Source organism: Oryx dammah, unplaced genomic scaffold, assembly GCF_014754425.2.
Source record: "Oryx dammah isolate SB20612 unplaced genomic scaffold, SCBI_Odam_1.1 HiC_scaffold_28, whole genome shotgun sequence".
NCBI classification, from domain to species: Eukaryota; Metazoa; Chordata; class Mammalia; order Artiodactyla; family Bovidae; genus Oryx; species Oryx dammah.
In genome coordinates, this window is record NW_024070212.1 from 27,128,355 (window position 1) to 27,152,574 (window position 24,220).

Below are 24,220 nucleotides of genomic sequence, written 5' to 3' on the forward strand. Positions count from 1 at the left end.
TATTTAGGCTTTAATATTTGCTGGTTTAACATTTTGGCATACCTGACAGCATTCATTGCCTGGTGGCTCAAACGGTAAAGCATCTGCCTGCAATGTGGAAGACCTGGGTTTGATCCCCCTGGGTCGGGAAGATCCCCTAGAGAAGGAAATGGCAACCCACTCCAGTATGCTTGCCTGGAAAATTCCATGATGGAGGAGCCTGGTAGGTGACAGTCCATGGGATCACAAAGAGTCAGCCATGACTGAGCAACTTCACTCGTTCATGGTCTACTTCAACAAACAACTTTTCCTTAATGCCTTTCCAAATGCCTTGCTCCAAGAATAATTAATAACTATCTCCAAAGTGCTCCTAGAGTATTCATTTATTTACAAAATATTTGAACGCTTAATATATATTAGGCACTGTTTTATGCACTTGGAATGCATCAATGAACAAAAAAAGACAAAGATCCCTGTTTTCATGGAGCACCTTCTTGAAACTTGAAGAAAATGAGAATATGGAAAGGGAAAAGAGGAGCACATCTCTGAAAAAGCTTCCTAAGTGACTGTTATTCCCTCCTCCAACTTTTCAACCTGGGTGGAGAATTACAGCATTAAAAACCATTACAACAAAATTTTGTTAGTTGCTCAGTTGTGTCCAACTCTTTGTGATCCCATGGACTGTATCCTGCCAGGCTCCTCTGTCCATAGGATTTCTCAGGCAAGGATACTAGTGTGTGTTTGGTGTATGCATGCTCAGTCGTATCTGATTCTTAGAAACCCCATGGATTGTAACCCACCTGACTCCTCTGTCCATGGGGATTTTCCAGACAAGAATACTGGAGTGTGTAGCCATTCCTTTCTCCAGGGTATCTTCCCAACCCAGGGATTGAACCTGCGTCTCCTGCACTGCAGGCAGATTCTTTAACTGTCTGAGCTACCAGAGAAGCCCCAAACATTACAACAAAACTGTTTCATTACAATAAAACTGTAATGAAAGCTAAATTTTTAAATATAACAAGAGGAATACATAAGACATTATCATATTTTCTTATATAAATTCTTACTTGTCTTTTCCTCCAATTGATCAATTTTATTTCTGGACTCCTCTAGCAGAAATGTTAACTCTTTCATTTTATTTTCTTTCTCAGTACTTTGGATCAATAGCAGTGATACCTAAAATGAAATATTTAAATAATACATTATAGATACAAAAAATTAAATATGATACCTCAGCACTGATCATCATCTATGATCATTTTATGTACTTCCTTATATGCTTTTCATCAGTCTGTGCCTGGCATTTAGTATATGCCTGCATAGAAAATATTTATTGAATGAAGGAATGAGCAAACTAGTGCAACATACTTAATATTATAATAAGCATTTTAAGTTATCACTTAGAAGATTATATATTGGAATCTACTTGTTCATTTGTTCTATAAATATTATTGAGCACCTACTCTGTTCCAGAAACCATAATATGGACTGAATATACAGACATGATGGAACTCATCCAAGAAACTCACAGCCTAGACCAGGTGACAAACAAACTTGAATATTATTATAGAACAAAAATCTTACAGGAATTAGAAAAAAATCTAAATCTAAATCTACATTGGGGGGATGTAATCAAAAATTAATCCTTCTCAAAGAACTGAACTGAATCTTGATAAACAAGTACTTAGTCTTGTCTAAGTATTCAGGTTAGCAGGAGAAAATGAGCATTCTAGACTTGTATAAGAACACAAAGGATCAAAAGATCATGCTTCTATTCAGAGAGCTGAAATGTTTAGATGGCTACAATACAGAGTGCATGTAAAGGAAAAGTGAAAGATAAACTTATGGACTGAAGACTCACAGATCAAGATGGCAGAAAGACCTCTCTACCCTATTTTCATCTTCAAACCACCCAAAAAAATCACCAGAAAAACAACAAAGATGGACTTCATCTTCCATGAAACCATGAGACTTCTATAATCTAAACCACAAAATGTAAAAAAAGAAAACAATAAAAGGGAACAGAAAATGATTTAGCATAGAAATGCAAGATCAAAACTAAGAGTCTACACAGGGAAGATTACAAATGAGAAGCAAGATAATTCAGTCCTAAAGAAACCCAGAATGTTTCAAGAATTTGAAGTAACAGACACTGTGGAAGCTAGGTATGAAACAGGAGACTAAGTAAAAGGAGAAGACTCTTAAGAGTCTCTTGGACTGCAAGGAGATTAAACCAGTCAATCATAAAGGAAATCAATCCTGAATACTCATTGGAAGGACTGATGCTGAAGCTCTAATACTTTGGCCACCTGATGTGAAGAACTGACTCATTGGAAAAGACCCTGCTGCTGGGAAAGACCGAAGGTAGAAGGAGACGACAGAGATTGAAGGGGACGACAGAGGATGAGATGGTTAGAGGGCATCACCAACTCAATCAACATAAGTTTGAGCAAGTTCTGGGAGATAGTGAAGGACAGGGAAGCCTGGCTTGCTACAGTCCATGGGGTTGCAAAGAGTCAGACATGACTGAGAGACTGAACAACAACAAAAAGTACAAGGAGATTGGAAGTCTGCTAAGAGTAGTAAGGCTTCTCTAGGCCTCTTAACCCTCCTTTCCTGGACTCTACTCCCTGAAAGCCAATCAGAGAACAAGCCTATTACACCTTTGCAAGAGACACCAGCATGATCAAATCAGAGGGGAAAAAAAAAAAAAGAATCTCTAAACCTGGATTTTAGGCACAGGAAAGGTTGGAGACAAAAGATATAACTAAGAAGTCAACATATGGAATGATGAGACTCAGCCTGTCCTGCTAACCCAGCCCCGAAATGCTATCAACAAAGTTTACATTCACAGGCAAAGAATTTGGAGATTTCTAGGGAAAAAAAAGTCTTGCAAATAACAACGCTTAGAACTTCCAGATACACAAGCAGGATTTAGAAAAGGCAGAGAAACCAGAGATCAAATTGTCAATATTCACTGGATCATGAAGAAAGCAAAGAATTTCCAGAAAAACATCCATTTCATTAACTATGCAAAAGCCTTTACTATATGGATCACAACAAACTACAGAAAATTCCTAAAGAGATGGGAATACCAGATCACCATACCTGCCTCCTGAGAAACCTGTATGCAGGTCAAGAAGCAACAGTTAGAACCAGATATGGAACAACAGACTGATATCCAATAGGAAAAGGAGTGTGTCAAGGCTATATATTGTTACCTTATTTTTTAACTTATATGCAGAGCACATCATGTGAAATGCTAGGCAGAATGAATCACAAGCTGGAATCAGGATTGCTGGGAAAAATATTAACAACCCAGATATGGAGATGATACCACTCTAATGGTAGAAAGTGAAGAGGAACTAAAGAGCTTCTTGATGAGGGTGAAAGAGGAAATTAAAAAGGCTGGCTTGAAATTCAACATGAAAAAAACTAAGATCACGGCATCAAGTTCCATCACTTCATGGCAAACAAATGGGGAAAAAGTGGAAACAGTAACAGATTTTATTTTCTTGGGCTCCAAAATCACTGCTGATGATAACTACAGCAACAAAAATAAAAGATGCTTGTTCCTTGGAAGAAAAGCTATGACAAACCTAGTCAGTGTATTCAAAAGCAGAGAAGCACTTTGCCAACAAAGAACTGTATAGTCAAAGCAATGGTTTTTCCAGTAGTCATGTATAGATGTGAGAGTTGGACCATAAGGAAGGCCAACCATTGAAAAATTGATCCTTTCAAACTGTGGTGCTGGAGAGGACTCTTGAGAGTCCCCTGGACAGCAAGGAGATCAAACCAGTCAATCTTAAAGGAAATCAACTCTGAATATTGTCTGGAAGGATTGATGCTGAAGCTGAAACTCCAATACTTTGGCCACCTGATGTGAAGAGCCAACTCACTGGAAAAACAGGAAAGATGGAGAGCAGGAAGAAAAGGGGGCAACAGTGAATGAGATGGTTGGATGGCACCACCAACTCAACGGACTTGAGTTTGAGCAAACTCTGGGAGATAGTGAAGGACAGGAAAGCTTGGCGTGCTGCAGTCCATGGGGTTGCAAAGAGTCAGATATAACAAAGCAACTAAACAACAAACACAGAGTCCCCAGCAAAACACTAGCTGGCCACAGCATCATTTTTACAAAGAACACCCAAGATCTGAAAGTTCAGCTCATGCACTCAGGATTCCAATAAGCTTCTCAGCACTTTATTCTATTTTTGTGTTCTGTATAATAAGCACACTTGTCACTTTTAAGACTACCTCCTTCTTTCAGAAATCTGGTTAAAAAAATATGGTTAAATACAGGAAAAAAATGCTAACTTTTTAAAAAGATCAAAGTATAATACATAAATTAGAATTCTATTATTTAGCCAGTACTTACAGAAAACTCTAAGAATCTTCTTTGTACTTTCAATTAGTATTTGACATTATTGTTTAAGTACATATCCTTGTTATCTATAATTACAAGGTATTTGTGCCAAGTCAGATAAAAACTCAGAAAAAAATAGGCAGAAGTAGAGAGATAATAGTCAAAATAACTATACTACCCAAAGATTCCTTTCTATATTTCATTTTCCATTCTGGATTCAGAAATCTTGAAACTGTTAAAGTTGGCATAATCATCATCTAAAATCAACATTCTTGTGACTCTAAAAGAATATAAACTCACCATTTTCAAGTTTCCCACTATGTGACATTAACAGAAAGAAGCAAAAGAACGTTTTAGTTCACCTTCATTGGTGTCATGAATCGCATATTTCAAAATAAACTGCAAAATGTGGGTTGCATGATCATGATCATATTTATATTTTATGAAGTTTTTATCTGAACAAAAGTCCTCACAAAATAATATATTTTTACAGAATGTCCTAATAACCCACTAATATAAATATTGTAGAAGATCCACCGATTTTTTAAAAAGGGATAGCACTGAGTATGTGCAAATTTGAGTTAATGGAAATTAAGGCATATGGAAAATATATTTAAATACACGTAATATTAAAATTCAAAACTTTATCAAGCAGGCAGCAAATAAAAATTTCATTTATTAGCAAATATAAAGGATACAAAAAATAGATTTGTAAAAAATACCTGCTTTTCCTTGTCATTTACTTCCTTCTTGTACTCTTCTTCAAGGTGTTGGATTTTTTCATAATCTTCCTTTACTTTGAAAGTAAAACAAATATACTTTAATATAACTGTTGTAAGGTCGGACCCCTGGGGCCATGATGGGCCGCCCCTCCTCTCCCCCGCGCCGGCGGGGGAAGTCCCTAACGGAGGGAGCCTCCCAGATGCCAGGGACCAAGGACAGCATACTCTGCCAGCTAAAGCCGCCCCACCCCCAGTTGCATGAACTGCGCCACCTCAGCCGCATAAGCCGCCCCGCCTCAGCCGCATGCAGAAACCTATCAGCTCGCAACGCCGCGAACCAGCAGCCTATCCAAACTCCCATCCGCTAACCCAGCCATCCCTCGCAACGGGCATATATAAACAAAATCCCAACGTGGTTCGGCGGCGTGGATTCCCTCGACCTGCCCCGTTCGCGTCTGGGAACCCCGCCCGGGAGTGCTCTGCCATTAAAGCCTGTCAGAGATTTTTTTGGTGTACCTGGTCGTCTTTACCTAACAACTGTATCACAAACAAAATTTTAAGTTTCTGATATTTTATTTCACTTTGTTATTTATGCAGATATTAAATTCCAATGGTTTCTGAAAAGATGAAACTGCTATCTTCTTGCTGCTAAACTTCTGTTTAGTAAATTTAACAATATCTAAGTTAGAATAACTTTCTAAAATTCTATAATTTTTATAACAGCACATATATAAAACTTTTTTCTTTATAACACCCTAGTCTGAAATAACAGATTTTAAAAGTATATCTATTATTATTTTAACATGCAACTTGACCAAGAAATGTAAAAATAAGACTAAATCACACTTTCAAAAACTTAAGTACAAATCATAATTTGATTTCAGGGAAAATGTATCTTTTGAGGCAAACAGGGTATTTTTAACATATACCAATCCTCTGCCACATTCCACAAGATTTTGAGGGGCTTATAAAACCATATACAGCATAAAAGTTTCCAATAGTTTAGGCATCAAGCTAAAGGTATGAAAACATTAACAGAATCTATTAAAATTATAAATAGCAGAAGAGTAATATTTAAAATAAAAAGATTCCTACACTTAAAATGCATTTCCAGTCTGGAACTCTCAGCTTGCACACGAAGTTCCTCAAAAGCTATTACCATTTTCTGAAATATATTTAAGTTTTAAGAATCATACTAAGGCTTTTTAAATAGCTTTCTCAAAGCAATGAAAATAATAAATTTGTATCAAGTGATCATTACATTTAAAACTATACAACATTAAATAATGAAAATTCTGTAACTTTTAATAATTAAACAATTTACTAAAATGTACTGAGAATGCCTGTTATGATAGCTTCCCAGATGCTTAAAGGCACTGGAGACAGGTTATATAATATCAAAGAGCAGCAAAACAATTATTAGTACTCTAGTCATTTACTTAATTGCCCACATCAAAATCTGTAATTTTCAATTGATTTTGGCTTACAATCTACTAGAGTACAATCTCTGTGAGGTCTCTCCCCATAAGAGTTCAAATTATATTTCTTACCTGTCAGCATGAGTTCATTCAACATTCAACAAATCCTGATTTGTAAAACTGGATGAATTCATTTATTCATTTAATAAATAGTTACTGTCAATTATGTGCCAGGCACTGTTTTAGGCATTTAGGATATAAGACAAAGTCCTTATCCTTTCATTTCAGTATAAGAAAGAAGACATACCAACACAAATACACACACACACGTGCACATGTATATCAAATAAATATCATGTAGTTTTAAGTGCTCTTCAGGAAAGTTAAGACAAGGTAAGGAGAGAAGATGACTGAGTAGAAAGATATTTTAGGTGAAACAATAAGGAGGGTAATAAAAAAGCAGAATTAAGCATATATATTTGCACAAGATCTTGGATACGAAAAGTTCTAGATAGAAAGAACAAATTCAAAGAAGCAAGATCATAAAGAGCTTAGCAAGTCTGAGTAACAAAAAAGAAAGAATTACAGCAGAGAAGCAAACTGAAGAATGATAGGGGATGGGATTTTTAAAAAAAGTAAACAGGCACCAGACACGGAATAATAATACTTTCTATGTTTTTCAAATTAATGGTTATGTGCCAAAATGTGCTAGTCTCTAACACAGAGTTAATATCTAATGAATTAAGTTAAATGGTGTCACTAACATGTAAATTAAAAAAACACTAAAAAACAAAACATTAATACTCATAGTATGGAATCTTGAGAATTTTACTAGATATAATCATATATCAAAAGGTAAATAATAATCCCTTTAGCAAGAACAATTGCTCATATTTTTGTAGCTATTACTCTAATTTGCTTAGAAATGCCTCTGTTTAAAATATTTAGATTTTCACTACCACTTACCTCAATGTTACTATTTAGGTCCATATAAACTTGCCTAGTTTCTTCTCGTTCATATTCATCTGTTATAAACATAAAATATTTCAAAATTAAATTTAAAACAATTATGATTCCAACAGTAACAGTCAAATGTCTCAGGTAAGCATTAAAATATTTAAAAATCTGTGTTAGTAAAGGATATTGGTATATCTTTTGAGTCATTTAAAGTAGTATTAAAAATAATTTACATAAGGCATAGTCATACTTCATGACAACTACCTCAAAAGTTGAAGCTGTTCAGTTATCTCTAATTTCCTTTTATAGAATTATTACTACTCATTAATTTATTCAAATTTTGTAATATATTTATAGTTTTAGCATTTACAATAATTAGGGATTTAACAACTATCTGTGAAGTATTTTTCCTTTGTAGTTTTAAGATTCATGAGGTAAATTTTAAATGAAACACAAATCTCACTCTTCTTTCTGCTCTATTTTTTGAAGAGACAGAAAGGAAGATAAACATCAAGACAAGAACAAGCTAAGAATAAGTGTAGCCCCAAAGAGAAATCTCCTGTAAATCCTCTACAGTATTTTTTTTTAGTTTTTTTGGTGTTTTCTTTTAGCTTTTTTTTTTTAACCTGAGCAATGATTCCCTCTAACTATACTCAAACTGAGTGTTGATATGTGGTACTACAGAGAATTAAGGCATAAGGCAGTAAAAGACAATGTGACTATCCCTTCATCATTCCACCCATTTAGGCCAAGAATCACAAAAACCATGTTAAACTAAAGGGAGGGTATTAGTTCCAGATTCTAAGTAACAAGCTGCAAAACAAGAATGGCAGCTATGATAGACTCAAATGTCAATGAGGAGCGAAATGAACTGTCTTTAGAAGATATAAGTATTCTTGTATTCTCAAAAACACTGGAAAGAGCTCTAGACTTATCAAAGCACATGGAACAGGAGCCAGATCGCTTTTATTTGACTATTAAAGGGCTGGAAAAGTTAAAGAAATAGAGACAGAACACATTGGTATTTCAACAGAAAGTTCATCCTCACTCCATCCACTCACTGTCTCATATTTACTACCCAACACAGTTAGCAACAAATCTCTATTCCACAAAAACTATTTGTACCAAAGAATTGCATCCTATTGCCAGCACTTCCAATCTTCCCATTACCATCATCACCAGTACTTCCAAAATACCCTCTAGTCATTCTTCCAATAGACAAGTACTGGAAAGAAAATAAAACTACAAAAAAGAAAATAAATTGGTATAGACACACTTTATAGTTGTCAGGAGCAAGCTGCTACGGAGGGCATAGAGAAGGGACTTTGGTAGTAAAGTGTTCTAATGTCCTGATATAATAATTGTAACCAATAAAACCTATCTTTTTTGTTTCCTTGGTATCTATTCATCTCCCCACCCCCAGCTCACTCCCTCCTTTCACCTTCCCTCCTCCCTTCCCTCTTTCTCTATCCCTTATTTCTTTCTCTCTCTCTCTTATATGCATACAAACACACATACTTACTTTGCCCTAATTTGGCCAACTAGATCTTGCTGCATTCATTGTCTTAGATAAGAGATGATTCAACCAAAAGCAACAAAAACGTCTGAGTTCCAAATCTCCAGTGTTGGGGTTAAGGGAAAGAGTCAAGATATAAATAAGTAATAGATTTTCAAAATATACAAATCAGAACAAAGCTACCATCCTCTAGTCTTAAGAAATATTTACAGTTTGCAGTGAAAGAAGCCTTTAAAAAGGAAACAGAGAGCATACTGGATTCTGGCAAGTACTTATGCAATGGTTCCATAGCCCTCTACAATCATCAAGCTAAGCCTCAGGGTTGGGGAACACAGAATCCACAGAGTTTAGGCAAACCAAGAGTTGAATGAGACTGAGATTTTCTTTTTGCACAAACCAAGAGCGGAGTGGGACAGTCATCCCTAGGAAGATGACAAAACCTAAGAAGAAATAACTGTCAAATATATCTGGACAGATGGGACCTTAGCTTCACAAATTCCCTTGTCCCAACACACTGTGTAACTAAGTATGGCAGGATAAAGCACACAGGATCAGCACAACTGAATAGGCCCTGAGGACTGGTATCAGGAACAGCTTAGCAATAATCTATGTAGACCAGTAACTGAATACCAATCGAAATGAAGAAAGTCTCAAAGTACAGATGACTGAGAAGTCAATGTCCCTCTCTACCACACGGTACTATATGGGCACCCCCAAATTTATATACAACCCCAGGTAATGAAGAAAAATTCAAATTTACTAAGATAAATTTCTTCCATGTGAGCAGAATAAAGGCTTTATGATTTTTAACATTTTAAGATATAAAAATTTTGTGCATGCCTGAGTTTGTTGACTAAACTCACTAAGAATCATATATTCCACAAAATTTATCAGAGTATCAGAAAACCAGGCAGAAGCGACAGAAAGGAGATTCCCTACCAAAAGTAGATGCATGCAAGGTGAAAACATTAGAAACTGTTCAGTGACTGGCCATACAACTATAAATATCAAAAGAGGATTCAACCACTATACTAAGTCCAAAGACAGTTTAACATCTTGTTTGTTTATTTAGTCTAGATAGTTCTTGCTTATTTCAATGTGTTTATGGTTAGAAAATCTACACAAGGTCATAAAAAAATACTATTAAACAAAAAAAAGAGAACATGAAAGAGGTGAAAAAACAAATATTAAAACAATTAGAAAAATGAAAAACAAGGGCCAACAAATAAATAACAAGTATGCCCAAACAGAAATCAGAATAATTGGCCAAAGATATCATAAAACTTTTCTGGTCTAAAGAAAGAGTATTACACATAGATTCAAATGACTGTCCTGACAAAACTGTAACTTTTAAGTGTTAGGTAGGAAGTTAGGCATGAGCAATTAGGAAACGAATGCAAGCTGATCTTTAAACCCATCCCAGACAGACTCAGGAGAGCTCACAGATATGCTACAAAATAACCACAGAGGCTTACTTTACTCCTGTACTTGTGTCCTAGGCACAAAGTGGATACAAACTACCCACAGGGGCTTCTTCAAGTAACCTTAGGCAGCTAGGAGCCCATTTAGGGTTTATAAATATTCTATACATATATACATCTGATTATAACAGACTGAATTATGGGAAGACATACACAACAGAGTCTGTTATATAAATTGCAACTGTCAATCAGCCTTGAGCTTATGCCTATTTGCGTTCTTTTTCTTGACTGATAGTGGGTAAAACCCCTATTTTGCACAGGGCACAACAAAAAGGAGGAGAGGAGAAGTATAAAAAGAGGGAAGCCAAAAGGGGTTGGGAGGACAATGACTCTTTTGTGGTCAGCCTGCTCCCACGTCTTGGGAAAGTGAAACAAAGCGAAAATTGCTCAGTGGTGTTCAACTCTTTGCGACTCCATGGACTATACAGTTCAGGGAATTCTCCAGGCCAGAACACTGGAGTGGGTAGCCTTTCCCTTCTCCAAGGAATCTTCCCAACCCAGGGATCAAACCCAGGTCTCCCACATTGCAGGCAGATTCTTTACCAGCTGAGCCACGAAGCATGCCCAACAATACTAGATTGAGCAGCCTATCCCTTCTTCAGTAGATCTTCCCAACCCAGGAATCGAACTGGGGTCTCCTGCATTACAGGTGGATTCTTTACTAACTGAGCTAAAAGATACGTCTGCTTGAGTTGTAATGGAGTTGCAACTTGTCTGTTGTTTCTTTAGTCTGTCATTCCAAATTTTTGTTACTAATGAGACAAGATCTGAGGGAGAGAGAGAAACTGACCTGACATATAAGGACCAAAAAAATGCCTGAGTCCTGGCAAAGGAAAAATATACACATAAATACATATACTATATATTTAGGTAGAAATCTAAGGATAGATAAATGGAACTGTGGTTATCTCCATTTCATAGATAACGAAAGTGTGACACAGAAAAATTATGTTATTTGCCAGGATCCCTAAATAATAAGTGGTGGTACATGATTAAAACAGAGATTTGCCTAATGAAATTATAGAAGGGATAAATGCAAAGAATGCTATTTGGATCCAAAAGTTTAAATGCATGTGTAAATAATGAAGTAAAAAAAGTTAAAGATTTTAATTAATAATGAAATCATTAAGTCTTTAATACAATGTAACTAGCAAATAAGCTGACTTTAGAGTTCATTGATGACACCTACAATTAGACAAGAAATAGGCCTTTACACAGGTCAAATTACAAATTAGATTACCTCATACAGATCTGTACTCCTAAATATTCAAACAGACCAACCAAAATAACAAAAGCACAAAGAATCTTGAAAATGTAGGTTATAGAAGACAAGATTCAAAAAGGACAAGTAACTATCTTTAAAAATCTAAAGAGATAAAAATGAGCTTTGGACTTTTTCTATATGTCTTAAGGAGAAGAATTACATTAAGAATAAAGAAGCTACAGAGATTTCAGTGTAAGAAATTTCAACTCCCTGTTTAAATTTCTTAATTTCAACTAACCCTGGCAGTTGCAAGGGGCCTGGGTTCAATCCCTGGTGGGGAACTAAGATCCCACGAGCTACATGACGTAGCCAAAAACCAACAACAAAACACACACAGATTTCAACATAAAAATAAGAGTTGTCCTTAAATGACAATCTCAGGGTTAGTGAGTTTCAACCATAAATATATTCAAACACAGAAAAGACTACCACTTGGTAGTCATAAAGGAAATTATTAATTTCCTATAAAGATAATTAAAGCAATGGATATGGAAATAGAACAAAAAGTTTTAAAGTCCTTTCCAACACAAAGTAATCCTTACATTAAATAGTAAGGCTACCAAAAAAATGTATGCAGTACTTCAAATGGCAGGCTAAAGAATTTCAATGTACTTAAATGTGCAACAGCCAGCCATTTAAAGGGTTTTTTATAAAGGAACATCTAAGAACAAATTTATTCTTTATTCATTCATTCATTCATTCATTTATTGCCTACTATCTTCACATACACTGTGCAAAGCATTGAATATACTGAGTCAAATAAGGCATGATCCCTTGCCTACAAGCTTACAGTGAGATGTCTAGCATGTGGTAGGTACTCAATATTTGTTGAAGGCACTGATAAAAGCATACTAAGGGCACTAAGCAAAAGAAGAGGAGCATATAAGATAGAGTGAAAATTTAGAGAATATATCTCAAGGGTAGTAATAATTGTTCTGAATTCTGAAGGACAAATAAGAATTAAGATGAAGAAGGAAGGAGGATCGGCCAATAAACATATATGAAAACTCAGAAGCATAATCTGTTTAGTTCTCCATGAGCCTGTTTATGTGGAGCATGCGGAAACATTTGGCAAGCCAAAGAGAAGTGGCAAAACCATGCTATCCTGAAAATTATGGAAAGCCACTGAAAAAATTAGCCAGTGACATTATTTGATCTATATTTTGAAAAAATGTCCAGGACTCTGTTTTCTGGTAACAACAAAGTAATTCAGACCAACCTTCCTCCCAAAGACATTTAAAAATATAGAGGAATTTTTTGAGTTATTAAAAGAAACAATGACCTAAAAAGATAATAATGAATCATCAGACCAAGAATAGTTGAGAATTATAACTCAGAAAATCTAAACCAATTTCCAGTATCAGTCAGGATGGAATAAGCCTACTATAGCCTTTCTCTACCACTGATTACAACAAAAACTCAGAATGAAATCCATAAAGCAACTACTTAAAGAATCTGAAAACTAAGCAAAAGCAGGTAGATTGGGAAAAAAAGTAAAAACCTGAAGAAGTGACTCATGTGAAGGCAAGTTCCCTGTTTGTTTAGCTTTTTCCTACCTTTTCTCCTAGAATTATTAAAAATGTAAGAGATCCAACCAGTCCATCCTGAAGGAGATCAGCCCTGGGATTTCTTTGGAAAGAATGATGCTAAAGCTGAAACTCCAGTACTTTGGCCACCTCATACGAAGAGTTGACTCACTGGAAAAGACTCTGATGCTGGGAGGGATTGGGGACAGGAGGAGAAGGGGATGACAGAGGATGAGATGGCTGTATGGCATCACGGACTCAATGGACGTGAGTCTGAGTCAACTCCGGGAGTTGGTGATGGAGAGGGAGGCCTGGCGTGCTGCAATTCACGGGGTCGCAAAGAGTCGGACATGACTGAGTGACTGAACTGAACTGAAGGGCCCAGCAGAAATCTAACAAGAAGCATGAGCAGCAAAAGGAAATTCTAATTTTTTTTCTCTCTTCCAGCCCTGTCTCAAGGGTGGCCCAAGAAGTGGAGCTACAGCAGCCACGGCCGAAAGAAACATACAAAACTCAAGGAGAAACTCCGTGATTCTGGCCGAAGGACCAAAGGACAAGACCTCTTTAAGGCTGAGGGTGAGGAGGGTAATGCTAGAGAGCTGGAGAAGAGGATTGCTAATTATTTGTATGACTAGGTACAAGTCCCATAGGGAAAAGGGAGGATGTGCATACTCAAGATAGACCCAAGGCAAATACAGCAGAGGCTCTGAAATCCCTATCCAAGTCCCAGAACCAATCTAATCTTGAGTGGAGCATATATGAAACAGACCCAAAGTAACACAGCAAAAGCTTTGAAAACTGAACTGGTAATGGAATCCCAACACACAAAAGGTAAGATAAAACTTGTGATCTGAACCTGAATTGCCTATCTGCTAAAATATAAACCAAAAAAAGGTAAGAAATACGGGAAGTAACAGCACAGTGACCTCATTATTATGAATTGAAAAGATTAAACAGGCTCTCGACTAAGGGATTTTGCATTTACTATTTCTTCGGTCTGAAATACTCATTCCCAAAACAGCTTCATGGTACAGCCCCTCAATTATTCAGGTCTCTAATCAAATACCACTTAATCAGAAAAAAACTTCCCCAAATACTCTATCCCAAAATATTCTCTTTTTAAACAAAAAAATTCCTGCTTTACAATTAACATCAAAATATGCACAGAATAAATACATGCACTTTTACATATATACCACAGCCTTAATAGAATGTTTTAAAATAATGTTTCTTTAGGATGTGAGGGCAATCTGGTTGTGACATCTGTCACCCCATTGATCGCCAGGGTTGATTCAGCTTATCTGGCTGGCTAGGCGAGTGTCCCCTTCCTCCCTCACCGCTCCATGTGCATCTCTCCCGAAGCTGCGAGCTCGGTCAAAGAGGGTGACCATCCCCAATAGAGGAGGACTGGTCTTCGGTCAAGGGTATACGAGTAGCTGCGCTCCCCTGATAAAACCTCTAAAATAATGTTTCTTTAGAAGAAATTTGAGAATTCTATTTATAAATACTACATTGCTATTCTTAAGTACTATGTTTTCAGCATAGCCCTCCATCAGTATTTTCTATTATGAATATAACTATATATCATTTTTAATTCAATTTCCTGGTTGTTCTAGACAGAAGAGGTTAGTCTCAAGATCACACTTTAACTAAAATGAGAATTAACCATAAATGTCAAGTATCAATATATACCTTTTGAAATATGTAATATTATCTTTCAAAAACCTTTGTGCTTTCAAAGCTCAAAGAATTAAGAATCTAGTTATTATATAAAGAAATGGTTATGAGACATTAATTCTAGTTATTATATAAAGAAATGGTATAAGATATATAACATGTTCAAATAAAAACTGGTTTCAAAAAATTAAAAGATAATCTGTTCCCCTCTCCACCTCCCATCATTAAAGTAATAACAAATTGATAAAATCATATAAAACAAGAAAAGATATTTACATTTCTTTGTCTTTTCTGCAGATCTGGCACAAGTTTCTTTGAGTAGATTACATAAATGTCTTGTAGCATTATTCCTGGAACAAAGGAAAGAGTTTGCATAAATGTAATCTGATCTCAAAGCAAAATCATATCTAAAAGTTATTGAACATTACTATAATTTTAAAGAAATTCTTAAAACATTATAATATTTTATATGTATCATGAATCACTTATAAGTGACTATATGAAGGAAAACAGGTTGACTGTACTATTTGCAAAGATGATTTAATAACTGCCTTCTTTGAAAGTAAAAAGTAAAAGCCTCCTTAACAAGTAGCTTTCAATAATCTCTGAGTAACAGTTCCAGATTCACCTAAGAAAGAAAATGAGAAGACAGGATTGGGATCTTCATTTACTAATTACTCCAGAAATATTCCAACTATCTTACCTTCAAAACGTAAAATGAGTAATTTCCTGAATTTTATTATGTCAATAAAACCTCTGATCATCTCACAGATGCAAAGAAAGCTTTTGAGAAAATTCAAAACTCATTTATGATAAAAATTCTTAACAGAGTGCATATACAGGGAACCTATATCAACATAATAAAAGCCATATATAACAAGCCCACGGCTAACATCATATCCAGCCCTGAAAAGCTGAAAGTTTGTCCTCTAAGATCAGAAACAGGACAGGATGCTCATTTTCACCACCACAGCAAAAGACAAGAAAAAGAAATAAAAGGCACTCAAATCAGAAAGAACAAAGTAAAACTGTCACTATTTGCAGATGACTTTATTATATATAGAAAATCCTCAGACTCTGCCAAAAAACTGTTAGAAAAATTTAAACAAATTCAGTAAAGTTACAGTATCTCAAACTTCTATTACAGGCCAGGAATATGATTTTTAAATATCCAAAGTCTCTTTCAAACTCAAAAAATACAAAAAGAAAAAATACACTAAAATCTACATTCCTTTCAGAAAGTCATGATCAAGCGAATAATTGATCTGAGTGACTTTCTATTAATATTAAATTTGTTATCCAATAATCAAGTCACTCTATTATTCTAAGTATTACTTTGTTTCTTATCTACATTCTGACAAAGCTCTTAACTAAATGTTAGGTGCTCTCGAATGACAACTGACAATTTGAGACTAAAACTGACACTCAACTGAATCAAGTGCTTAAAATAGAAAGATATCACACCAAAATATAGTCACTCTCTCCCACCTCAGAAAATGGCACAAATTCTATATTATACTATATCATACTATACTGTTCCACACTACAGTGTATGCTATATACATAAACTAAGCAGTTACAGTATCCACAAAAAAAAGTCAACTGTTTATTAGTGGAGACAGCAGCGATTTAGGAAAGCTCACAAGTTACCAAATACTGGTATTAGGGCTACGGAAGACTTCAGATCTGCCTTATGCTGTAGAAGACCTTCCCAGGTGGTGCCCTCCAGTGGTAAAGAATCTGCCTGCCAATGCAGAAGACACAGGAGACTCAGGTTTGATCCCTGGGTCTGGGACACGCCCTGGAAGAGGAAATGGCAACCCACTCCAGTAGTCTTGCCTGGAAAATCCCATGAACAGAAGAGCCTGGTGGGTTACAGTCCATGAAATCACAGAGAGTCAGACACAACTGAGCATGCACGCACGTATACTATAGAAACTCAATCACATATCCATATAAAAGTGACAAGTACCAAACATATAGTAGGCACACAATTTTAGAAACTTCCTCTTCTTTCTCCCTTCCCCTAATATCCAAACCATATTTAGCCAGAAAAAAAAATTAAGGTAAACATCTAGATTTTTCTGGAAAATCATAGGTTGTCTTTGAATTAAGCTAAAACAATATGCTGTAATAATATTTTTCACTTATTAGCAACTTTACTGACAAGGTAAAAGCCTTCTAGAACCATATTTAGCATGATGTTTAACTTAAAGCAAATAGAAATAAATTTATCACTGTATGTGGATTCACATTATATTCTAACCATTCAACATTTACTTGGCAGATAAATTAAACAATTACATTTTTCTATTAAATTCTGCATGATACCATCTGAAGTGAAAGAAGCAGAAAATAAAGTTTATCTATTGCCTAGAACAAAGAAAAGGAAAAGTCAAACATGATACTAAAATTTCAAGCCCGCCAGTCCAGGTTCGATGCATGATACTGGATGCTTGGGGCTGGTGCACTGGGACGACCCAGAGGGATGGTATGGGGAGGGAAGAGGGAGGAGGGTTCAGGATGGGGAACATGTGTATACCTGTGGTGGATTCATGTTGATGTATGGCAAAACCAATACAATATTGTAAAGTAATTAACCTCCAATTAAAATAAATAAATTTATATTAAAAAATAAATAAATAAAGTTTCAAGCCAAAGTTAATGGAAGAATGATTGCACCACCGGCAAAAACAGGAATTTGACAGTGAGAATCAGATTGGAACTAAGTTGAGGCCTATTCTGCAAGAGCTTCATCTAAAACAATAATCAAACAGAAAGGTATACAATACACACAGGCAGTTGTAAATACAGGATTATCAAGCACCCTTTTCAACACTAAATAATGGCTTCCTCTGCTGGTCATTTTAAAAAGTGAGAAATTTTTTTTTAAATGTGAGAAGTTATTAGTCAGTGACCAGTTTGCCAAATGAAAGAATGTAAAATATGTATGTCTTCCTTTTCTCCACAGCACCCAGACATAATTCTATATATCAATTAATATTATACAACAGAAAGAGGTCATTAAATTTTTGGAAATTATTTTAATAATTAGCTTGAAATAAAAATAAATTTGTAAAGAGCAAATTCATTAAATTATTACTTACTCCTTTATTAAATCTTTATTTTCTTGAATTCCTTCTTCTAATTTCAAACTTACTTTTTCATTTTCAAACTAATTTACAAGACAGAAGAACAGTTCATCATGTTTTAGTTACCAAATAAACAAGTATAATCATTAAGCAGCATTTCTTTGTTAACTTGCTATGATGGTCTATAAAAATTATTTTTTAGAACATAAAACAGAACTTTTTGTCACACTTATAGATAACCTGTAAGAATATGGGTCTCACTTTCATCAATCTAAAATAAGGTTTCCTGAATCATTTCCAAAATGTATCCAACATTTTTATGTAGGATTATCTTCCCTAAACATTTTGAAAAGGTGCTTTATCCTTGTCCTAACCCAGTGTTACATTTTGTCAAAATTTTTCTTTCACCATGCCACAATATTGAAGCTAAACAGCTTCAAATTCAAAGTTTTATCTGCTTCTTTATATATTAGAAAATGTCATTTTCTAATATATTAAAAAAAACACATTTATATCAAACAAAACATCATCAGGAATAGAAACTAATAAAAATTAAAACTCTATAATTAGAATCATTAACTCAATCTTTATCTAAAATAAGTTTCCCCAGACATTTAATTAAGCCTTGTGTAACCTCTCCTATGTGTTCATCCTAAAACTGAAATGCAACTAATATTAATGAAACTTCAAAAAAGCACCATTCTTAAAATCCACATGATAGAAATAAGATAAACCTAAGTTAACTATGAAATAACTCTTTGGTTTAAATAGCATTATAAGATTTACTATACCATATTTTCAATTCCAAGTCTCATTATACCTGTAGTTCTTGAATGGCTTTCCGCTGTGCTTCAATTATTTTTCTATTTTCTTGCAACTTGTTTTCTTTATGCTTCAGTTCAGATTCTACATTCACTTTCCACTTCTTGATCTTTTCAGCCTCCTTATACAGTTTTGAATATAGTCTGCTCATTGGCTCTGAATTCTATTATAAAATAAGTTTTCAAAGACTGTTAATTGTTCAAAGTTTAGTATAACTAAACTACAGCTGCTTATTGAAAACATCCATGAGTATCTTAGTACTTGAGACCAAATCTCTCCTCAGTTTTTGCCCTAATATCATACTGAAAGCTATGTTAACTTTTTTTTAACTACTAAGGCAATACTAGCTACTCTACTTTATAACTTGGTCACCTGACTAAGGTTACTGATCACTTGACTAAGTTATTCATTGCTGAATAAAATCAAATTACTTCAAAATGTACGTTAAGTCAGAAGTTAGAAATCTTTAAGTCAATTAGAGAATCTGGCTGGTTAAAAGCTAAAATAAATCACTACAAATCTGTTAAATTTTAGCCGAGGTCTTGCAACATTTTGGTTACACAAATAGTTTAAGAATTAACCAAAGGATATGAAGTTTACAATACAACGACACGAAAAATAATACTGAACACAAGTTCTTTCATTTAGCCTGAGATTTTGTTCGGATTTCCTGTATCAACAATTTACATATTATAAGATAAATATCAGAAGTTATTTTGTCCTAATCACTCTTTGATAGTTCTGTTATCAAAATTTAGGAATTCCATATTTATAAATTTGTGATAGCATAATCCCAGCAACAAACATATAGCATTTTATCAGGCCATAGAATGTCTATTCTAAAGACATCTATGTGCCATAAGAATGATTTTTATAACTAAAATCAAAAGTAGAGTATATCCTACAAATTCTTTAGACAGTAAGCCTAACAATCATACCTGCTAATTCAAGAATATTTTGTAAAATACTGGCTTAAGTCTCAGCCTTCTCACATATTATATCCATCTCTCCTTTTTCTTTCTTTTTTTTTTTTTTTTGAGAAGGGTACTTTATTACTTATTTTGTGATATTTCCTATTTTTTAATTGAAGGATAATTGCTTTACAGAATTTTGTTATTTTCTGCCAATTATCAAAATAATCAGCCATAGGTATAGGTTATGTCCCCTTCCTCTGGAACCTCCCTCCCATCTCCCTCTCCATCCCACCCCTCTAGGTTGTTACAGAGTCCCTGTCTGAGTTCCCTAAGTCATACAGCAAATTCCTACTGGCTATCTATTTTATATATGGTAATATAAGTTTCCATGTTACTCTCTCCATACATCTCACCCTCTCCTTCCTCCAACCTTCCCGTGTTCATAAGTCTATTCTCTGTTTCTCCATTACTGCCCTGCAAATAAATTCATCAGTACCATCGTTCTAGATTCCATATATATGCATTAGTATACAGTATTTATCTTTCTTTTTTTGACTTACTTCACTCTGTATAATAGACCCCTTTTCTATTCTTGATTTTTATGATTTAAAGTTAAATTACCTCTTAAAAATGGATGCTTTTATAATCCAGGAAAATACAGAGGCCTACTATTTCAGCAAATTTAAAAGAAAAACGAAGGGGATAAAAGGTTTAAAGAATGTAACTTAAAACAATAACTAAATATTAACTCTTTGGAAGCCTCAAAAGAAAGATAAACACAAGTAATAATAAATGATACTCCAATTATAATAAATTAAATATCAATAGGAAATTTCCTGACCTCAAAATCAGAGTCTTTTAGTCCCTCCGGGTAATGACAACTGTCAGAATTATCAGTCTGAAAAATGAATAAATTTTTCCTGTGAGAAAATATTTCTGATGTTTCTAAATAGTAGCAATTAAATACTGAAGACTAGTAATCCAACAACTAAAGAATTTTTTTTCTTTTTCAAGTAAGCAATTCAATACCTAAACAGGTAATATCCATACACACTATACATAACTGACCTGTTCAAGCATGGGCAAAAAGTTAACTTTTTGTAAAGCAGGATCTGCAAGATAAAAGACAACTGGAATTAAATGCCAACATCTTATTTTTTATACTAAGTATTATATCCAGCTTTAATGTCAAGGCTAATGTCAACCAATATAATACTTATATTTGATATCTAGCAAAGTATATTTTTAAAATGCTCTACACAGGTAATACATTGCTATTCTAGTCTCCTACCTGAATCAATGTTTTCCCCATTTTTGGAGACATTAGTCATTGCAAATGGAAAACCAAAATCATCTTCAACACATTTGTTGAAACCCTAGAAACACAAAGAAGTTCTTAAACACACAGTCCCATATCACTCTAATAACTAGCAGTGTAAATAATATGTAATTGCATATACATCTCCTTAAAGAAGTGACTATAATTGTAAATTCTTTAATGTTAACGTCCATGGGATTTTCCAGGCAAGAATACTGGAGTGGGTTGCCATTTCCTTCTCCAAGGGATCTTCCCAACCCAGGGATCAAACCCAGGTCTCCCGCATTACAGGCAGACGCTTTACCCTCTGAGCCACCCGGGACGCCCCTCTTTAATGTATACATTGTGTTAAAAATATCAAATGACCTTGGTATGTAAACAGAGCAAAAAATTTTAATTTTCACTTATAAGAGAAAGCTAACTAAAATTACATTACACGTGTTTTATAAGTACTCAGGAATAATATAAGTAAATTTAATTAGTAGCCTGGAATATTAGTTTTCTTCAATTTTATTAATATCTTTCCCCTGGTAGAATTGAGAATTTTCTTCACTGAATAGCATTTTAGCATTACACTCTTGGCTATAAAGACATAGGAATTTTTCTACAGCATAGAAAATTAAAATATTCATTGTTTCATCCCATCTCCAACATACAGTTCCACCTGAGAAATTTAATTACTAAAACAAAAAAGAAAAAAAAAGCTCTATTTTGCCTGAGACACTTGATATAATTCCTCCTTTCCTAAAAGAATCTACATGTACAAATTTCCCTTTTTATCCTGTCAACCAGGAAGCTCAGAATCAAATTTTAACTTCAGTCACACTAATTTTTACCAGTATATACATATATTTATCTAAATTTTCTTAATTTTCCTTGATTCTAACATTTTCCTCTAATTTACATCCTATTGTATATAAGTTGCTTTAAATCATTTTAAGAAAGCAAGGGAGGATTAAAATAAGCAGGTCCCATTATGTACGCAGAATTCTAAAGCACCACTGATTACTTCTTTAAATGAATGATGCCTAAACACATTAAGTATGCTCATTATTAATTCAAAGCAATGCTATTCAATATACTTGAGAATAGCAAGATTAAATGAGATTAAATAGCAATATCAAATGAGACGATATTTACAGACAAAAAAATTATACAACATCACCAGTAGGAAAGTTCACTTTGCTTCCTTTACCTAAAGAATAGTCAAATCAAAATTCATATGCAAATTTACCTTGAAGAAATTAGAATCTCCTCCCGAAGTCTGAGGTTTCACTGCAGATACTTGACTGCTACTTAATCTTGGTGGCACAAACAATTTAAAGGGCTTTTGTTTTTCCATTTTCTCTCTTCCAGTCGTGTAATTATCTACTGCTCAAGGAGGGGAAAGTGTTTCACATTGTTCCACTAATACCCTACTTTTTCTGTAATAAATGGGTATAAAAGGGAATAGGCGAAACCTCTGCTACCATGTCAGCCTACAGCATCCCTTACTGCGGGTGGGGGGAAACATCCCCTAAGTCCCCACCATTCCCCTACCACCAATGGCCGTGCTGGCGGCGTACATAATCGAGAAACTCAAACTAGCATCATCACCAGGACAGCCTGAAAAGAAGCCCGTTACCTCTACCAGCCCTGTTAAATTGCATCACCTCGCCGGGAAGAACTAGCTTAGGTGCTTAGACGACTACAGAGGAGTTGGAGGCTGCCCTGCGTGAGGGAGCGGCAGTTTCAAAATGTCGCCCACCTCTAGGTTTCCTCCTCAGGAAAGGAACTTGGCACGCCTGACCCTACCTTTAAAAAAAATTAGCGGGAAATTGCGGGCTCAGTGCCCACGCGAACCACCACCTGCTGTCTCATTAGAGCAGCAGAAAGAACCAACAAGAACTTCTGCCTGCGAACCTCGGAAAAGGCGGGAAATAGCTCCACCGCAGCGGCCAGGAGGGAGGGGCAGGGCGAACCGCGATTTAACCGCGAAATAACGGTCAGCAGCGTCCGCCCGCCAAGCGCGCAAGACCTACATCTCGCGAGATTTCCCTTTACGTCAGTAACAAGTCTTACCTGGATTCTTAGAATTTGACATTCTTTAAGCTTCTGCTATTGTTAAAGAATGTGAAGAAAACTCTTAGGTGCTGTGATAGATTAGGTGCTATGATAGGGCTTCCCTTGTAGCCCAGTCGGTAAAGTATCTGCCTGCAGTGCAGGAGACTGGAGTTCGATCCATGGGTTGGGAAGATCCCCCGGAGAAGGAAATGCCAACCCACTCCAGGATCCCTGCCTGGAAAATCTCATGGACAGAGGAGCCTGGTGGGCTGCAGTCCATGGGGTCTCAAAGAGTCGAACACGGCTGAGCGACTAACACTTACACTATGGCAGATTGGAACTGAGAGTGAAAAATCTATTTCTGTCCTCCAAGAGTTCACAGTCACAGGAAGGAAACAAGTACAAACAGATAATTATAGCCTCAATAATAACCTAATGGTTGTAAGGGGTCATTGAGACACTTCGAAAGGGAAAATGGCCTTTACAGGGGCTTGGAGTCAGGAGAATCCTTCACGGATGTGCTGCTAGTACTGCTTATATAGAAAGCAGAAAGGGGAAATAAAACTATGGCTAGATAGTGAATACGGGAAGGGGTATTCCTAGCTGAAGGACCGTAGCGCTCGAGTTGTGAGGCACTCGAGTTGTGAGAGAGATGAGTCCAAGAGAGTGAAACCAAGCAGTGCAGTATAGGTGTGAGGACCCAAATGGGAAAATGATGAGACTAGAGACTTAGCAGGTGTGAAGGCATTGCAAAGGCTTTTGGATTTTAGACTTTATGGGTGGGAATCTTGAGAGATTTTGAGCAGAAAGGGAGGCATGATCAAGTTCAGAAGAAAATTGGTAGTATGAAAAATGGTTTAGGTTTATGAGACTGGATTAGGGAGACAGTTTTAATAGCCTGCGTGAGTAAGGTAGGAAGATCTAAACTATGACAGAGCCATTAAAGATGAAAATGTGTCAAATGTAAAAGATAATTAGAAAGTAAAATTAATAGGACTTGATGGCTTTTTTAAAGTGAGCAGCAAAAGTCTGAAATGACTCTCTCGTTTCAGATTTGAGCTACTAGAAGCAATAAATATGGCGCTACGTACCTAGGTTTGAACAGTAAGACAATACATTCTGTTT

The 24,220-nt window shown here is 35.4% G+C and overlaps 1 protein-coding gene across 1 annotated transcript in view; it reads right to left on the minus strand.

The window, feature by feature from the left end:
- The window catches only part of SYCP1 (synaptonemal complex protein 1), a 137,515-nt gene extending 115,044 nt beyond the window's left edge, over positions 1–22,471 (minus strand). The window contains exons 1-11 of the mRNA XM_040230971.1: positions 22,287–22,471; positions 21,026–21,110; positions 20,803–20,846; positions 20,576–20,632; positions 18,819–18,983; positions 18,014–18,081; positions 15,183–15,256; positions 7,452–7,510; positions 6,163–6,232; positions 5,068–5,141; positions 1,047–1,155 (exon numbers count right to left, since the gene is read on the minus strand). Of these exons, the coding sequence (XP_040086905.1) occupies positions 1,047–1,155; positions 5,068–5,141; positions 6,163–6,232; positions 7,452–7,510; positions 15,183–15,256; positions 18,014–18,081; positions 18,819–18,983; positions 20,576–20,632; positions 20,803–20,846; positions 21,026–21,110; positions 22,287–22,394 (913 nt within the window). The 5' untranslated portion in view covers positions 22,395–22,471. The remainder of the gene's footprint in view (positions 1–1,046; positions 1,156–5,067; positions 5,142–6,162; positions 6,233–7,451; positions 7,511–15,182; positions 15,257–18,013; positions 18,082–18,818; positions 18,984–20,575; positions 20,633–20,802; positions 20,847–21,025; positions 21,111–22,286) is intronic.
- Positions 22,472–24,220: the final 1,749 nt, after the last annotated feature.